Here is a 20,180-nt window from a genome sequence, read left to right as displayed (position 1 = left end):
TGCGAGAGATTTATTTCACGTGTGACATCCGATGACTTGTCGTGTTGTGTGACTCGCCTTCGACGAGCCTCTCTGACGTAACTCTTCGTCGTGCGAGCGATGAAAGTAATGTGCTCGGCCGTGTGTGTGTTTTTAAATTTTTAAATGCCTCGACGCGCGCGCACCGACTCGAGTTCACGCTCTTCGAGATTAGTCGTGTGTTCGGAAGCGTATAATAATATTACATAAATATCGATACGAGAAGTTAATTAGTCAATTGGAATTATCTCGAGACTTATGTAGCGTGTACACAGTAAATTACGCGATTACCGAATGTATTATGCATCATTCAATAAATCTTTTCTCTCTCGATCCGTGTGTACCATTGAGAGAGTAGCTTATATTATATATAAAATAGCCAAGATCAATTGTGTACGACTTCGTATTATAATGCTACAGTCAAAAGTCTCGGCTATCCTCGAGTGAATATAATAAAAGCACGTACGACGTGCCTCCCCTTTTGGCTTTTCGATATGTAGTAGTAGTAGTATATCCGCATGAGCGCGCGAGGGCCGTAAATATCGACGCACATAAATATTTTTCCCCTTATAATATACGCGCGGGCATATAGACGCTCACCTCAAAACGCATTTTTTTCCTGGCCCCCCTGTAGCTATAATACGTTCGTTTTGATATTGTAAGAATGTAATTCATCGATCGATCAAATTATATATTTTTTTACAAATGAATTGCACTTTACGCGCTCTGTTCTCCAGGAGTTTTATATGGAACGACTGCGGATAAAATTTGACGGAAAAAGTCTTACACTCTGACACTCTCGAGAGGAGAAAATAAATTACACGATTTCTCAAAGTTCTTTCGACAAAGCTCGTCTCGGGTTCTCTCATTACGACGAATAAATTTGTATGCAGAGATGCACGAGAGGAGTAAGCCGCTAATTTTCAGGCTCGCGATTCCAGATGGGAAAGAGCTCGAGACAAAAAACGCCCCAAACGCACGTAAACCGAGAGGAAAAAAAGCGTCGATACGACGAAAAGCGTCAATTTGTCTTTTCTTGGCATTCGACGTCTTTTTCTCGTGAAAATATTTGGGTCGCGCACGCGGTAGAATCGCGGGGGGTCTCTGTCTCACTCGCTCGCTTTCTCATACGCCTTACGTGCGTATGTCTATTGTATATGCGCGACGCTTCGCGAGATAATAAACACGCGCTCCGATGCAGCCACCTCGGTATATAATAAGGAACACGTGCTTTTTGCCATACGTGCGGTTGCGCTTGCGGAGCTTTTTTTGTTTTTGTTTCGAGTACTCGCTTTTTTTCTCTCTCTCAAACGCTACTCTCCGAATCGATTTTCAGCGAGCGAGCGCGCGCATTTGTCGTAAATTCTCGATTTGCCACCGTGAAATTCACTTTTCCCCTTCGACGACGACGACGCGATATTTACGCACGCACGACTTCGCGAATGCTACCAGTGTCACCGCTGCTCTCTACGTGCGTCTTCGATTTCGGTGACAAGAGCGAAAAAAAAAATTTAAAAAAAAAACCTACAGAGTCCAGGGTAGCATTTAAATGGTGGTGGTGTTGGTGGTGAAAGAAAAACGCAGCCACGAGACGACGAGACGACGCGACGTCGATGCCAGACCATCTGCCACAGACGTATGTACGCGTACGTGCACACGCACTCGCACGTATATAAACACACAAAACGCTCCGGACAACAACAGACCGACTGTTATACAATGCTATGTATGTATGTAGCGTAGAGAAACGTAGGATATAACAGGCTTGAAAACTCACGAGGGGAGTGTCGTGCCGAGCACGGCGACGTTGCGACGTTTGCGCAAGTGTCGATGTGCGGTCTATGTGTATCAAATGTAGGAGTTTGCGGGCATTTAAACTTTTTTCCTTCTTCCAACCTCGAAAGCTCGTGAATTTAACTACGAAATAATCGGTAGAGATAAAAAAAGAACGTCTTGTGTATTTTCCAAGCGATCGGATGCAGTGTCATCGTCGTCGTCGTCCAACGCACGTATTTCATCCCCGTGGAGCACAACACTGGATTGCTACTACTACTCCTACTCCCTGCTCGGACCCGAGCTTCGTACAAGCACAAAAGCATCGATTCCCAATCGAGCAAAAGCCGAACGCGCACAAACCCGTAGCTCGAGACTTTGTACGCTATCCGACGACGACGACGACGGACATCGAATAAATCGATAGACGCGCGCGTCTGGTATGGTCCTGCGTGCGCGCGTGCAACTTTATTACACGCTCGATTTTCAATTCGCGAACATTTTATAGAAAACACGCGAGATTGCTTGCTTGTACGGAGGTTTTTTTTTGCTCGTCCAACATACAAGGGCCGCTATTTTAAGCACGAGTAAAGTTTTGTAAAACCGACGCGCGCGTCTAGGAGAAAAAGAAGTTCGTCTCGGGTGCTTCTTTCTTTAGCTCCGTTTTTATACTTTCTTCGTGTAATATACGTACAACGCGGCGCGCGTGCGGAGGGCGTCGTTCCATCGTTGTTGCATCGATGGCGATGGATAAAATTACAAAAAGAAAATCTCCCCCGAGCGCGTACTCCTCTCTCTCTCTCTCTGTATAGACTGCACACATACACAAACGCACACGTGAAAAGACCTCTCTCGGGTGGGTGAATAGAACGCGAGCTGTCTCGTTCGTTTCGTATACACGCAGCGCGAAGAAAGAGAAGAAAGCGAGAGAGAGAGAGAAAAGAAGTACGAAATAATGGAAGCTCGAAGAAAGGAAGAGCCAGAGGACTTTTTTGAGTACAAAAAGAAAAGCAGAAGAAGAAAAAATCGAGCGAATCCCTACGTAGACGCGCGGATATAGGTCAGAATAATGCAAGACTTTCGTCAGCGAGAAAATAAATAAGTCGCATGTGGAATCGAACATCTTGTGTACACGGTATCAGCTGACGTTCAGTTATTGTATTAAAATTTTTCTATTCTCGATGTTAGAATGCTGCTGCATTAGAAAAACCCTTACGAGATTCTTTCGTCGAGCGAGTTCTCTATGTACATGTATATGATATGTTTGCGATCATAACACCGAGTACACATATAGGTCGGTGGTGGTGCTGCTGCAGAGTAAACACAAACCCTTTTTCTCACGCTCGCGAATGGCGGCGGCGCAGCAGTGCTGCTACTCGCGCGCGTTCGACCGCCGCCGCCGCCGGCGGCAAATATATATAATAATGAAAATATGTCACGGCGTCAAAGGGGAACAGCACAACGTAGCACATGCGATATATATCTGCACGTGCTGCGTTATAATAATAGTAATGTGCGCGTGTGTGTACAAAAATATATTTCTCCACTTACCCAACTGACGGCATATATCTGCCTTCAAGTGCAACGGAACGTTCTTCTCTTTGAGGATGGCCTCGTACTGGTCCCTCGCCGCGCGGGTCTTGCCTTGTAGCTCGAGCACGTGGGCTATGTGAAATTTAACTGCAATTGGCAAACGAGAGAGAAAAAAAAAGAGTCGATTAGTAAGGATCGATGATCGGTCGTGTCAGGTGCGTGACGAGTATGTATTATATAAAAAAAAATCAGACAAACACAACAAGACCTTCGCTGTATTCCACTCGAAGAATCTGTATGAAATGACCGCTTTCTTATGAATTACATTTTCTCGCACACAGCACGTTTGCATCCATTTTATCATTGTACTTACTTTCGACTTTTGTGAGCGACGACGGCGACGCGACGTCGATGAGCGCCAATCCCAGATGCTTCAGCGAGGCCTCGAAGTCATTATGTACCTTCAATATGAGACCGAGCCGCAAGTGGACCTCGCAGGCGCGCGAGAAACTCGGATCCACCCATATCACCTGCTGGAAAGCCTTTGTCGCCCTGAAGAAAAAAAAACATGTACATCAGTCACGTGGATACACGAAATGTCGTTATACAATTTGCAAATAAATTTTATTCGTTCAATAAAAAGATAAGATCGCAACCTGACTCGCAGAACATGAATGAAATTGAAAATTTTACAAAAACTTGATATCGAGCAACGCGTTGACGAGAGGATTTTTTATCTAGCACCAGAGCTACTCGTCTCTCGAATCGAGCACACGCGCCGCTATACAAACGGATCTCCGTATACTGATGCTCGGCAATTATTATCGCTATACATTTTCGCTTTCGCGCCTGTCGTCGTTGATCAAATTCTCTCACCTCGACGTGAAAATCCAAGAGAGCCCGGTTACCGCCAGCGCCCGATAACACGCGTGCACATAATACTACTACTACTACTACTACTACTCAATGCACTTGACAAGTATAGAGCCCAGCGCTACGTATCGCACGAGAAAAAGAGATAGAGAACGAGAAACAAGCGGCACCTAGGCACATACGCACACACAACAATTGCGCAAGCAGCAGCAGCGGCAGCAGCATGTAGCCTTGCAGTTGTTGCAAATGCATGTTGTGCAGCGGCACACGTGCCAACGTAGGCCTTTTTTTTCCAGCTAGCGTAGCGCATTTTTCCCGCGAGCGAATGTTAGCGCGCGCGCGCGAACGCGAAGTAGCGGTACAGCGAATTATATAGGTGGGGAGGCCAGCCCTGAGTTTAGCTTCACCAAGGACGATGACGCGCTCTCTCGCGCTATCGCTATATATACGTATGTAGAGTACGCGAGTTGTCGTCGTCCGAATCCGTCCGTCTTCTTTTCTCACGTACACACACATCAGCTGGCGCGGTACGAGCTGCGCGCTCGATGCAGCTCCGATTCTCGCGGAAATTGAATTTTCGCAGCGTTGTATTATGCGACACGCGCGCGAGCCGACAACTATACGTTTATTGTAATTTTTGTTGCTCGGGTCATTGTAATTGATTTTCCTTTTAAATTTTTTCTTTTTTTTTTCGAGGTCGTCGGCGAGCACGTATACGATACGAGAAGGGAAGCGTACGAGATGTATACGGAGCGCTTACAAGTGCCAAAGGAAAGAGAACACCGAGAGTGCGTCGAGGAGGAAGAAAAAGTTTCAGCCGAGCGCGGGACATAATATAAAATAACTCGGGAGAAAGAGATGCAACGTGTGTACGTGTGTGCGTAGCTCCAAGTATTACGCGCTGTTATACATACAGACTAAGGCTCATTCGAGCCAATATTAAGCTCTCTTTTGCGCGCGTTCCAGTTTCATTCTCTGCGTATACGTGCACGCATCGCGTACATAAGACCTTATAAGCAGCAGCGCATTGTTGCAGGCGGCCGTTGTAATAAGATGTTTTATATACTCGTACACTGCTCTCCGTCTCTCTCTCTCTCTCTCTCTCTCTCTCTCTCTTGTCTATCTCGATGATCCGCACGCAAGAGCAGCGCTTTGTCGTCGTTAAATATCGCATTTTATTCTCTCTCGTCGCGCGAGCCTCGCTGAGCTTAGCTAGAAGCAGCGGCAGAGATCATCGCGAATGAAATAAAGAAAGAAAGTATCGGCAAGAAAGAAAAAAATGCTCGCGCCACTCGTGCGGGGGCTTTTCGTGCTCCGGAAAACTTTGTTCACGCAGCGCTGCGTATGACAGTAGCAGCAGCAGCAGTAGAGAGGACAATCGGTCCCATCTTGCGCGTGTACATAATACCGGGAGAGCGATACAATTCGTCTCTCTCTCTCTGCTAGCTGTCATCAAAGCTCGTCGATCGCTCGAAAAAAGCGAGCGAGAGAGTTTAACGACCGTCGACTTCCGCTACGATAATAACAATAATAACGATATAAGATACACGAACTCCATTTACAGCCACGCTCGTTTATGCATGCAGTGCTGCGCCGTGCTATGCGAGACAGAGAGAGCTTGCATCAGACGAAAACGGTTCGATTGATTGGTACAACGTCGCAACAACGACAAGCTCCGGTCCCGACCAAGGAAGGATAAACTTTCCAAGTCACCGTATGGAAGAAAAATATCCCCTTCTTCGTGCCCCGCTACCCACTATATATAATAGCTTAGAAATGTTATAGAGAGAGACGGACGAATTGCGCAACTCATATGTCGAGTTTCCACCCGCGCGTTTTCTGACGCGCGCGCATTTATTATTATGTGCTGCGCGGCCGATAAGCGAAAGCGAACTATGACTTTGCACCATACTCGTATATAGACGCACACTGACGTACACTATGTAGTAGGAAGACAAACGATTTCATCGTGACCTACATTCGCCGCGTAATATATACGTGTGTATGTGCAGCAACTATCTCAGCTGTATATCGGGTAATTCTTATACTTTGTCAATTTCGTACTTGCATGGCGCATGACATATCGCGGTGCGTGCGGCAGCACACCGCGCAGTTTCATTAAAATTAATTAATTAATTTTATTACGTAATTATGTTTTTCACGACGAACTCGGGTATCCGATTACGTACAGTAGTCTTGCAGTTGGAATCACTGACCCACATAGATAATAGATTAGAGAGAGAGAGAGAGACATTTACATCTATTTTCATGGATACGAGCTGCGCGAATAACAATGTATGCTAATGCTTTTTTTCTTTCTCTCTCCGTCTTCGTTTCTATTGTGATACACACGCATTCGGAGCTTTTGCAAGACAAACACTGATTTCGAATTACAATCGATATTATATGTGGCTGGCAAAACAATAGTCGAGACTATTATACGCACGTGCACGCTTACAAAACTATATATACGTACGATCGAAGCTCGTTAACCCGCTTTCGAGGCGGTGATTGTCAAAAATCTTACCTCGCTTCGTGGTTATAATTTCAGGGAGGCAAAAATCGACCGTTGCGAGTTCTAGCTCCGATGTTTATTTAATCGCTCGCGATCGGGTATACATAATTGGTACTATAGCAACAGCAGCCAACGACGAAAGTGCAATTGTGCAACTATCGTCATACTCGTTGCGCAATAAGAAAAGCAAACATACGTGCATAGACGTGCGCGTGAAAGTAATTGACTCTTAGTTCACCGTAATGCGCTTCGTAAATGACAAGTCCGAAAGCTATGGTGACACAATGTTGTGTGCCACGCACATTACCGAGTACGCGTGCATTAGACGCAAAGCAGCAGCTGCGGAGTCGAGAAAAATGAAACGCTCGAAAAAGATCGATGGCGCTTTTGAGGCGCGACGACGACGATGCGCGACGTTTTTGCGTGCGTTTAAGTATTCGCGAGTTTTGTAACGCGCTTGTCGCGACGCGCACGTTTCACATACGATGTTTAAACGGTTACGAGGATGATTTTGCACGGTGTGCGTGTACTTTTGAAGTGAAACTTCAAGGGTTGATAGCAGGAATCAATGTTTCTAATTTATTTATTTACAATAATAGGCTGTGAAAGTTTTCAATGTCCTGTTTGAAAGTGGATACTCAAAAACAATTAAATACATTGTTACGGTGTTACAGATGTTCTACACATAGCATTTGATACATTTAAACTGTTGTCGTAAGATTTCAGGTTTCATATTTTCGATGGACCACGGTGCGCATGGGCAGTACAGCAACCTCGAAAAATTAGAGAAGTGCAGCATGACTTGTTGTTTACCAAACTCAACGTGCCTAAAAATGTTCAAAGTTCGGTGCTCATAAAAATGTGTACAACAATGGAAGTCCCTTACATAAGCTGTATTTGTTATCGAGTGGCCCATAGCACGAGGCAAAAAACAATAGACAAAAGGCCGAAGCTAGCGCGTGACTTCGCTTCGAGCTCTCCGTAATAATAAACAAGACGCAAAACCCACACACGCGCGCATATACTCGCTCACTCATACGCGCTGGATACCCTTCACTTTCTACGGAAAATATTGCGCACACCGTGTGTAACGCGCGCGAGAAAGAAAGAGAGAGATGGAAAATCCGCGGCATGATTTATCCGCAGCATTGACTTTGACACATGGTCTTATAACGCAACAACTACACAAGCCGAGAGTATTACGATTCTAACGACGCGATAAAAGATCGAATCTAAGGTATATACACACACGCAGCAGAGAGAAAGACGAGAGTGTAAATTATGGCGATAATTGAGAATGCATTAAACGTTACGCCGACTTTTTCCACGTATTACAAGGGGGATGTGCGAGTACATGGGTATATAAGCGATTATTAAGTCTGTTGCGTCATTTGTAAAAGCCGCGCGGGCGCGCGTATGCACTCGGCGCGACGAGCGAGAGAAAGAGAGATATCTATATGTTTGTTTGTGCAGCAGCATGCGCTAACTTCACCTTAATTAAATTTGAAAGTCAATTAAGCCCCGCGTATATCGTGTGCGCCTATTAATCTCTCCGTGCACGGAGTATATTTCCAAAAACTAAGTGCTCGCGCACTATTTGATTAAGAGCTGCGCTATACAGACGATAAAAATAGCCAACTGGATAGATATATACAAGAAATTAATAAGAGGGAAAAGCCTTGGTCTTTCGCAAGGCCTGGAAAACGACCGTATACACGGAGCATTTTCAATTTTCTCTCTACCTCTCTCCTTCACTCCCAAGAGAGTGAAACACTTTCGGTAGAATATAGAGTATAATTTTGTTCTGGCTATAGCAACGCAGCAAGAGAGAGAGAGATTTCCAAGCTCGAAAATTGCCAGCGCGCAATCGCTGCGGTATACACTCGAGGAAAAACGTAGGCTGTAAATTGAAAAAAAAAAAGAGCAACCAACAACTGACGACGTTGCGGTTACTGCGAATGGTATATATTCCGCGATATATTGCTTCAAAAAATCGGCCGTAAATTTGCAACGATCGAAGAATAATAACGAACACATTCGATTATGCGAAAAGTTTCGTCAACGCGTGCGTAAGTACGATACAATGCATTCCCCCGGCTTCCGCAGCCGCGAAACGTCTTCTGTGTTCTTGCCATCGCGCTTGCGACACGATGTGCAGTGAACGAGAGAGAAAAAAAATTACGAAGCGAGGCGCACTTTTGTATACCGTTCGCGAGGATGGTGCAAGAGCGCGACACAGCCTCGTGGCTCTATTACGGTCGATGGGATTTTGCGGGTCGAAAGGCAGCAAGATAGAGAGGCCGAGAGATGAGTTACGATTGCGGTTGGCAGGATCTTTCGTTATGGAAATTTTTTACTGCACAGCTGCATTTTTTTTACATTCGTAATCAGAGTTTTCGATGCATTTCTGAAAAGCATTTTTGTTCCAGCATCGAACGTTAATAACCATCATTATTATCGTGGAGAAAAAGGGTCGAACGCTGTGTGTACTCGCGAACGATCGATCGGTATAATTATTCGTCGATGCGTGGCACGCGCCCCGTCGATAAATATTGCACTTTGGCGAAGGCGAAAGAGCGCGGCAGGTGCTTGAAAGAAAAGGAGCAGCAGCAGCAGATGCAAGCCCCGTCTGCGTGTAGCGAACAACAGCACAAGCAGGTGGGTAAATCTTGGGCGCGAACGAGAAGATGAAAAAGCTGCGAGCGAGCGAGCGAGGTTGAAAAACCGTCGATTCGAATTGCATTTTTTTTCCGTTCGCGTATATAATAAAATGTAAAACATCCGAAGGAGAAAAAAAACATACGTATCGCCAGTAGAGCATCGATAGATCGAGCCGAGCGATTACTCCTCGCCGAGAGTGAGAGTAATTTATTTTCCGCGCCTCCGAGAAATCGCAGCTGCATAGCTTTATTTATTGTATAACGTACGGCGACGACCGTTGCAACCGTTGAAATATTTTGAAGAACAGGAGGAGGAGGTAAGGAAAAATACTTAAAAGTGTGTCGCAATGGCGCTGCTCGGAAGGGTATCGCATTTAAATGCGGTTAATTTTGCAAATTTCACGTTTGGCGTTGACGGAATATTGACTTTGAGCAGTGGCTTTCACCTGTTTTTGTTATATACCTTAACTCGTGTCATCGGCATGCTAATAATCGTCTCACGGGGACACGGACTTATTTTTTAATCGTTTTCACAAATTAACGATATGTAACGAGGCTGTGTGTACGTGTGCATGCTGGACGATAAAATAAAAACTAGCCTGGGCTATAATAATAATTTCGATTATAATTGTATACGATATAAAATATATACGAGGCGAGTCGAGCCTCGAATTAATTTATATCTTCCGCAGCAGCAGCAGCAGCAGCAGCTGACTTGTTCGCTACCATTTATTATATACTATTGTCTACATCTATCGAAGCAGCGATAATAAAATTGAAAAAAAAAAATAATACTAACAATAACAACGGAAATCTGCGCTTGTAAAAGAGAAAGAATGAGAGGAGTCGTAAGGATAAAGGTGTGTACATGCGTGTATACATATGAGTATATATAAAAAACGCAGGTGCAGCGGTACACTCTTTTTAAGGAAGCGCAATCCGGCACGCGACCACCTTTTCCCTCATTCTCCCGTTCGTTCCTGTGCACCTTCTGCGCGCATTATACGTCTCGTTCAAATGTGTGTGAGTGTGTGTGTGTGTGTGCGCGCAGCTCGGCACACGCAACGAGAAGACGTTGGCTGCGCGGATCCGCACGACGCCGAAGAGACGAGAAAGAGAGAGAGAATGCATCGGGCCGACTTCATCCGTAATGACGCGCTTATATTTGAATTTTTTTGTATACGTAATGTGCATGGCCTGCAGCAGCGGCTTTTCGAGGTCAATACGGGATTCTCGACTGCGCTCGTAGAAATGCGCGGCGCGGAGGACGACGTCACTCTCCTTGAAAAAGAAAAAAGTGCGCGAAACGAAAAGCCGAGTCTCGTATCTCGTTTTCGGCAAATTTTTTTCCCGTACACGAGCTCGTTCCTTAACGTGATTATTTTATCAAAACGAGATTCCGTTTATGACCCCTGGCTGCACGACGGCCGCGATTGTACATTTAATGCATCATTTTCTAGAAGGAGATTTTTATCGCGGACTCTTGCGCGCATACGCATAGAGCGCGTTTTTCATTACGCTAGCCACCCCAAGACCGCAGTTTACATTCTGTAAATGTATGCGTGTTCACGCGGGCATTACTACCGCGCGATAATATAAAAATTATTCACTTAAAGCTCGCGCGTACCCTCCGAGACTATATACTACTCCTCGCCGTTGTTGCGATCGTGTCGCGCAGATATCGTCGCGTTTAATTATTTTTTTTCGCGGCATTAAGCACTTCCGAGGAATACAATCTTACGCTACGAGGCTATAACCGCGTGTATATTATACTATGGTAAATACCAATCCTTGACTCGAGAACTCATATTATTACTTATCTCGCGTTTAAAACGCAGAATTTGAGCTGTGTAAATTGTACGCGAGTACCGTATGTCGCGCGATGCGACGCGACTCGTTCGCCCGGTTAATATAAACGCGATAAAAATCTCGCGCGCGTTTCTGCGGGCACTGAAAAAAAAGCAAGCTTCAATGAGCTCGGGCGCGTAACACGGGAGGCCGTGTTGTCGTTAACGAAACGCTTGCCAAATAAAAAGAGGATTAACAGGTAGTCGCGCGTGAGAAATAAAAAAACGTTATTTGATTTTCGAGAAAACAACTGCGGCACAGCTAATTAAGCTCTCAAAATTTCGCATCAATCATCGTCGACGAGCGGAGCGCACTTCGGTGAACCGCATTATATGCATTACATCCTCCCATTAGAAACCCCCGAAACACGAAAAATCAAGATGATGCGCCCCATTGGAAAGTCAAACATTGCGCAAAAAAAAACAGAAAATAAAATAAAAGAAGTTTCTCTTTGATTGAGCTCCACCCCTTGATGCGCGTATGTGTACATTATATTACATTATTATATAGCCCCGATGTACTTGGCGCGCACATATGCTCCGGCAAACAACATGTATATATATAAAGATCGCTCGGGCTCCGGAATAAAGTGAGGAAGAAAAGGGCCGGATGTGGGCAGCTGCTTCGCGCATACAGCGTTATGTATACCAGACGCGCAGTGTATTCACCAGCTGGACGTCTTCTCTGCGGCTGAGTTTGTGCGTCTCGAACTCTCTTGAGCTCTTGTGCTACAGTATATTACGTATCTTATCCGAGAGCTCGGCTATGTGTGTGTGTGTATTGTTGACGTTTTTCAGCTCGACCGAGCAGCAGCGACGACGGCGGGTGTTATTATATACATTTGAATTTCAGCCACGATTTGGGCCGATGATTCAAATTACAGAACCGCACGAACGAGTTATGGGTATTATGATCGTTTCGCATTCAATAACGTCGCAAGCCGCAAATGCATACACGCACAAAAGTATAAGAGAAAACTTGGCATCCGTTTCCTTCGACTCTGGGTAATTTTTTTCAACCTCTTCTTCTTCTCATCCTCCTCTCTGTCAAAACTCGTCACAATGCGAATGCGCTTTGCGAGAGAGAGAGAGAGAGAGAGCGAAACGGAAATTCTCTCGCACGACATAAAAAGAAAAATTTCTTTATTAAATAATTGCAAGGTGGCTCTTTGCGCACTGTACTTGCACTGCACTGCTGTTACTGCTGCTTGTTACGAGTTAAACATTGTGATTTATTTAGCTGCTGCTAAAAGCAATAAAAGCAGCAGCAGCAGCAGCTCCCGTGAAAGAAAAGAAAGAAAAAACGATCGAGCGATCAAAGTTGACGTACGATATATACAACGCAGGGCACGCTGGATTCAATTTAATTCAACCTGAACCGCCGTTTTCCGTCCTCTTTTGTGAAACTCTATATATACGTATACAGCCGTGCGAGTACGCACGCATACGTGACGCACCGACGCGCGAACAAGGAAGGAAAAAGGTATACGCGAGGCACCCGAACGAGAGAGAGCGAGCGAGTTTTATTTTTCTCCGAGTCTCGGATACACGTATGAAATATTCTCTCGCCGGTTCTTCGACCCCCCCAAAACTCCCATACATATTATAGTGTATACTTCTCTCTGCGAGAGGGATGAAAGGAACGAGTCCAGGGCGCCGCTACGTAGGAAAAAATAACGCGAGTGTGTGTGTATATATGTACGAGAACTAAAAAAAAAAGAATAAAAGCATAAATATATGTACTTATATATTACGATGTCGCGGGGTGAAACGAGAGCATAAAGTATATTTTCGCCATAAATGTCGATGTTATAGGCATATTTTGTATACGCAACGCATAAAAGTAATTGCCGCGTATATTGTGAATGAAAAAACTCGCAAATGATTCGCGAGTCGTATATTTTTCACAAAATTCAATTTGAAAGGAAGAATCTTTAGACGCAGGTATATCAGTCACTCGTTTCAACGCTCGGACCTTCTTTTTCTTTTTTTTTTCATCTCGAGAGAGGGCCATAGGTCGAGCAAAAAAGGCTTCATGGTAATCGTCCGTATACATTCATACTTCGGGAAGCATCGACCGATGGCTGCATGATTTAAAGATAGCCTTTCCGAAAGAGAGTCGGTCCTTTTAAAAAGTTTCAATAAATTCGGTTCACGCATTTGTGTACACCATAATAATCATAATAATAATGTTGCATTCGCACATTCGACCGCTTTAAAAATACATTTTAGCCGCTCAACGATGCACTCCGTATTTAATGTTTTTTTTTTAATGCCGCACGCGAGCCTTTGGTCAAACGCAGCTTACTTTTAGCATCGAAGCACTGTGTTATTCGTAGGTTTCGAATGATTGATTTTAATATGATTTGAATACTATCATAACTGATAAATCATACGCGCGCGCACACGGGGATAAAAAGAAACAACAAATATTTCCGATCTCAATAAAAGTTAACGTATAAATAGTGAATAATAAGCTCGAAAAGAGGCATAAAAAAGACACGAACAAACATATATCACGGCCGACACCTCTCGTACGTTCGAAGATTCGAGAGATTAGAATGGATTAAACGTTCGAATATACATTTAATACGATTTACAATGTATGTGTTTGAGAGATCGTAAATCACGAGCCTCATTGGATATGCGCGTGAGTTGTATCGCCGTAGCTTAAATCGTAATAACCCCTTCTACGTCGCGATACGGGTGGTATGAATTTTCAAAAAATTCAACAACAACAAAAAGTTGCCAATCGCCGTGCAATGGATTAAGGACGACGAATAGAGAGGGATAGAAAAAATCTTAATCAATTGATGAATTCAATTTTTATTCAATTTATTTATTATTAAAACGATATTGTACAAAAAAAAAATGCGACAAATATGCCCATCGCCATTAAAGTTTGCTTTTCTTTTCTCTCGCCAAGCAAATATGCCACAAATCTTTGTTCGTCTGCTGCTCGATGATCATGTCAGAGCAGAGAATCGGCAGTCGGTAGTGCGTCAACTCCATAAAAGGATCTATTGCGCATCGCAGGAAAAATTTTCTCGATAATTTCTCACACAGATGAGCAACACAAGGCCGGACAAACCTTATGCGGCTTACTTTGTTTAATTTGCCTAATTTGCCTAATTTTTCCGAACGCGCAAAATTGAAGTAGTCCTGATACGTGAGTTGTCTCGCCGCCTCTTTAGGTGGTAGCTGGATCAAATCGTGAAGCGAAATACTTGGAATAATCTTCATGTCTTTCGCTTTGCTCACGAACTTTACGTCGTCGTGCCAAGATTTTTGAAAATTCAACGACTTCTCGAACAATTGGTATTTAGCGAACAATTTCATGATCATCAGGGCGTCTCTTCGGTCCAGTGGATATCCTCTTTTTTCGAGACGCTCGACCATGGCCAAAGCGCCAGACGCAAATCTCACTGCAAAACTACACCATTTTTCAAGCTGCTTTTCGAATTTCGGCCCAAACTCACACATATCGGCGAGAACCAAGCCGGACAAATCAGCGCCATTATCCAAGAGTACGTCGACCGTATCCGGCATAAAATTTGCTACGGCCATTTGCAGCGGTGTGCGTCCTTCCTTGTCCTTCGCATCGACCTGCACCACCCGATTGACTTCTTTGCAAGTCTTGAAGAATAGCTTCGCCAAGTCCTCTCTGTTCTCATTCTGACAAATAATATGCAGAGGAGTCAATCCCCCTGGTCTAGTTGAATTGGGATTGGCTCCTCTTCTTAGCAAAACTTGGGTTGCAGTCTGATTGTCGTGAAGCACAGCTAAGTGTAGCGGTGTCTGGTTCAACTTATCTCGGGCGTCGACCCGCACCGTCTGCTGCCTGTCGTCGTTGATCTTGAAGAACAGCTCCACAAAGTCAGCGTACTCCCTTCTTTGGCAAATAATATGCAAAGGAGTCAATCCTTTTGCATTAGCCAAATTAGGATTGGCACCGTTTGTCAATAGTAATAGGACCAAATGTTTGCCCAGAGTTTCTTGGGACAGAGCTAGATGCAGCGGTGTTTGACCCAACTTAGTCAATGCGTTGAGCGCCACCAGCTGCTTTTTTTCGGCACTGATCCTAAATAACATCTCCGCCGATTCGTAGCCATCGGGCCAATACCTGCAAATTTTGTGAAGAGGAGTAAATCCTTTGGCATTGGTCAAGTTTGGATTCGCCCCGTTTTGGAGCAGCACCTCGGCTGTATTTTTGTGTCCGTACTGCAGAGCCAAGTGTAACGGAGCATTACCCAAATTATCTTGGACGTCGACCTGCGCCAACTGATGTTTTTCGTTGTTCAAGTCCAATAAATGCTTCGCCGTGTTGACGTCGTCGTATTTCTTACAAAAGATATGGAGTGGTGTTAATCCCTCTGCATTGAATAGTCTCGGATCGGCACCTTCGTTTAGTAGTAATTGGACCAAATCTTTGTCCAGAGTTTCCCGGGAAAGAGTGATATGCAGCGGTGTTTGACCCGACTCAGTCAGTGCGTTGAGCGACACCACCTGGTTTTTTTCGGCGCTGATACGAAACAACATTTCCGCCGTCTCATAGCCATCCTGAAAATACTGACAAATTTTGTGCAGAGGAGTCGATCCTTCCGCATCGGCCAGGTTCGGATCTGCCCCCTTTCGGAGCAGAAATTCGGCTACATTTTCGTGTGTGTGCTCCAGAGCCAAGTGTAGTGGTGTCTTGCCCGACTTATCTCGAACGTCGACTTGCGACAACTGATGTTTTTCATTGCTTAAATCAAATAGAAGCTGTGCCAATTCCACGTTGTCGTATTTCTTGCAAAAGATATGCAGTGGCGTTGATCCTTCTGCATTGACTAGTCTGACATCGGCGCCTTTTCTCAGTAGCAATTCGATCACTTCTCTACTGGCGACGTTGTACAGAGCCAAGTGCAGTGGGGAATTCCTTTTGCTTTGCTCGAGAACATTGGGGTCCTGTCCGAGCTCGAGGAATTTCTGAATAATGTCAAAAAGGCCCCACGTGCAAGCCACATGGAAGTGAGTCAGGTCGGACTCGGTGTTGTAATTAACATCAAACCTATCGTAGATTCGAAAAAGCTCACGTATTGTGAAATAACCATCATTAAAATCATTATGACATACAGCCGCATAATGTATTGCTGTGAAGCCACGTGGCGATGGATTGCCATATTTATCGATCTCGGGTTGGTCCTTGTAGCCGGAGCGGGCGACAAAATGGATGAATTCTCTGCGATCACTAATCACGGCCTCCATCAGAAGCAAAGCAATTTCTTTCCTTGGCAAAATTTTTTCCAAATCAAGATGAGAAATAACGAGATCAGGTGTGATCATCGAACAAAGCTCATTCAAAAAACGTTGTCGCTCTTCTACTGATTCCCAAACCAACGCTTCTCGTAGGCTCTTCAATCGTTCAAGCACATCGAATCTGCCTTGAATTTCGGCCATTTTTTTGCTCACTAACACACACGCACACACTCACGAAACACAGCAACTAATGAAATGAAAAAATGTTCGACTTTTAACCACTCGTTGCCGTCGATGCGATCTTTCTTTGCTGTTAATTTACGCTACCACGTTGTAATATTTACTATGCAGTGGGTATGGGTATAACCTATGCAGAGAGTTAACACGTGTTTGGTTTCTACGCGCGAAGAGTCGCTTTTCACAAAAAAATCACTCGTTGCTTTCACCTCGGCCTCGTAACGTTAACTGATGCAGTGTAGAATGTATAAGATGTATATTTTACACGGGTTAGTAACCCGGCGCGTCGCTGATGTCCTCTGGTGGCCAAAATTAGAAAAAATTGCTCGATAGAAAGTAAAGAACACATGGACGAAGCTACGAGAGATGAAAGTGATCGGTGAAAGCATCCGAACACATGCGCGGGCGTGGGCGTAGGAGAAGCGAGCAAGCAGACTCATACGAGACACTCGCGGATGCACGAAATTTGTAGTCTCTGTTTCGATGAAGCATTCTTTATTAAATGAATAAGCTGTTTAAATCGAAAACATTGTTTTCTCGTGTTATTTTACGCGAATGAAAATTTTAAAAATTAGAGATTTTGATTTTTACTTTGCATCGCTTTTACAGCTCGAAAAATACACGTACGCGCGCGCGCGCGCGCATCCGAGGTATTACATTTCAATCGACGCCAATGGTACATCACTCGACTATACATTATATAGCGAGAGATATGTGAATTATGTTATGTACGCGGAAACGTCGTCGCTGCAGCGATAGTATTTCGTCGACACGAGTTAGTAGTGCATATATCGCATCGTCATACATACAACAAAGAGAGAGAGAGATTGCCTCGTACATCTGAGCTAATTATTACGAACGAATACGACCGAGTCGTCGTCGTCGTCTTCGTCTCGCCGCATCGTTATCCTGCGGTCGTATAGTATACATATATAGTAGTTGCATCGCAGTCTCGAGCAAGAAAGAGACAATAGATTTCCGCGTATACGGAACGAGTTCGTGTAACATAGATCGGCGCGTATCGAGTTCGGAGGCTAGTATAAATTGTCTATACGGAACTAATAGTGTCCAGTAGCAGACTGCGTCGGCCTTGCCTGCGCAGACAAGAAGATCAAAGCCGAACGAGAGCTAACGAGATCACCGCTCTATGCCGTGTACCAACGAACGCATACAAGCGCGCGAGGGACGAAATAGTAGTTTCTCTTAAAAAATGGATTCTCACGGGAGAGGACGAAAGAGAGAGAGAGAGAGACGTTTTATACGCATGCACGCGCATACACCCTCTTCTTTTTTTTTCGTATCCCAATTCTCGATCGTACGACGGCGCGAGCGAGCGAGCCAAAGCGAGTGAGAGAGAGAGAGAGAGAGAATGAGACGAATGAAGAAAAACCGGTATTTGTACCGAAGTGGAAGACAACGGGCTACGAGGAGAGTAAACAAAATTCATCCGTACGTTACTGCACATACATACAATACCGTCTACCGAGGTATACTTTGGGAGAAATAATTCTCGTCTCGCGTACCGCGCGAGAGGGCTGTTCTTCGCGGGTTTGCGCGCGTAAAATTATACAATCGACTACACTCAGACGCGCGCGCACACCCCGGCAATCCGAGCTTTAATTATTCCGATAAAATAAATTTCCCGTTGGCACGGCGAGAGCAGTGCGAGGCGAGTCACCCACGCACGCGCACACACACACCCCCGTCCCCCCACGCCTCTATAATAATATCACCTCCTCGCGCGAATGGAAAATGCGACTCTCGCCTAAACCATACGCAGCGCAGGGTTCCGTATACATTAAGCGCCCAAACACTATAATGGTAAAACGAAAAGAGAGAAAGCTGCTGCTGCCGTGTACGCGGTATATAGAAGAGCAGCGAGGGTGGACCAGCGAGTAAAAAACGAGAAAGGTTACAATACAACGATTGATAAGTTCTGTTTGTGCGTGTGCGTGTGTGCTCAGGGTTCGTTGGGTATAGACAAAAAAGCCGATAATAAAAGACGCGGGGTGATAGAGAGGCGGGCGTGTGCAAGCGATAAAAGAAGAAAAAAAGAAAAGTTCAGACGACGTTCGCAGGGGGCAAATGCGCAAAGTTTGGATGCACGTGCATAATGGATTCGTCTTGGTATGTATATCGTCGTATTATAAATTTGCTCATACGTGTGCGCGTGTATATAATTCGTCGGGCTCGATAAATATAACATCGTGAATATTCATACGTATGCGACGATAATAGCCGCACGAACGACACTTGCCTCGACAGCGACTCGAGCGACGACGATATAATGGAAGAAATTAAGCGTAGCAATAATTATACGAAAAATTGAATTTCGATTCGGAGACAACATCCATAGCTCAACGCTTCGGTGCGGTGGGTATATATTATAAACGTCCACTGTGTCCACTGCATTATATCCACGCATATAATATATTCAAGCAAAAACTCGTCGAAAGAATTCGAAATGAATACAAACGAGATGATTATTCGAGAGTGAGAGAGAGTCTTTTTTTTCCCTCAAATCGATTCCTTTTTGTCGATGCGCATCGCATCGGGTCGACGTCATTTTATTCGTCCGGCGAGTCTCTCTCTCTATATATAAATTTATACGCGTTACTGTTCATCCCATGCAAATGCGACACGTGCGACAAATTACATCTCTCTCTCGTGCGCGCGGGTGGATACTCCACCACCACTACGCGACGCTCGTCATCGGACTTTCTCACGTTGCATCTCCCCTCGCCGGAGAGATAGAGATTGAACGAAACAAAAAAAGGAAATCGAGGGAGGAGTGAAGGTTCGAATGCACGATGGAAAAAAAATTAGCCATCGAGGAATTGCGCTAATTTTTCCAGTGCTCTCGAGAGTTTCTCAAAGGAATATAAGAGGGAAACGACGGCTGCTACTACTACTGCTGCATAATCGAATGCCCGGAGATCCGCTACCGAGTTCATTCGGTATGAAAATTTTTTGACTCTTATGCAAAACGTGGGGCCTTTTGAGCCGAGAGAGAGCAACGATAATGTAGCCGTCGAATGCCTACTTCGCGAATTATAATACGAAAATTTCGAGACTACGGAGAAAGTTTATGCGAACGCGAGCTTGAGATTCGTCGTCGTTCTCGTCGTCAATCGATACGAACCGCACAGGGGCGCGCGCAATTAAATTTTTAAACGCGGCAGCAGCTCGTATTAAAATCCAACCGAGCTCTCGAAGTTATCTATCGTACAATTAGAGCAATCCAGAAAAAAAAGAGGCGCTATCCCCCCAGCAATAGCGTATGGAGCCTATCTGACGCGTGAGAACAATCTCCGCACGCGCGCGCGAGGCTCCTCGAGAGCTTTTTTGCTCAATTACTCGATGGATATTTCTCTCTCTCTCTCTCTCTCGCCGATATCTCTCAGACATAACCTCTAGCTCAGAGGCAAACTATATATACGTGCATGCGCTACGAGGGATATATAGAATACATACATATTCGCAGTG

At 44.8% G+C, this 20,180-nt stretch overlaps 1 protein-coding gene across 1 annotated transcript in view; it reads right to left on the bottom strand.

Moving 5' to 3' along the window:
- The window catches only part of LOC106651610 (lysine-specific demethylase 6A), a 63,234-nt gene that overhangs the window by 9,277 nt on the left and 33,777 nt on the right, over positions 1-20,180 (bottom strand). Inside the window, exons 4-5 of the mRNA XM_023462299.1 lie at positions 3,698-3,876; positions 3,343-3,471 (exon numbers count right to left, since the gene is read on the bottom strand). Coding sequence (XP_023318067.1) covers positions 3,343-3,471; positions 3,698-3,876 — 308 coding nt within the window. The remainder of the gene's footprint in view (positions 1-3,342; positions 3,472-3,697; positions 3,877-20,180) is intronic.

Source organism: Trichogramma pretiosum, unplaced genomic scaffold (genome assembly GCF_000599845.2).
Source record: "Trichogramma pretiosum strain Unisexual culture from Peru unplaced genomic scaffold, Tpre_2.0 scaffold3, whole genome shotgun sequence".
NCBI lineage: Eukaryota > Metazoa > Arthropoda > Insecta > Hymenoptera > Trichogrammatidae > Trichogramma > Trichogramma pretiosum.
Note: the sequence above shows the minus strand (reverse complement) of the source record. Positions and strands in the feature narration are given on the sequence as shown.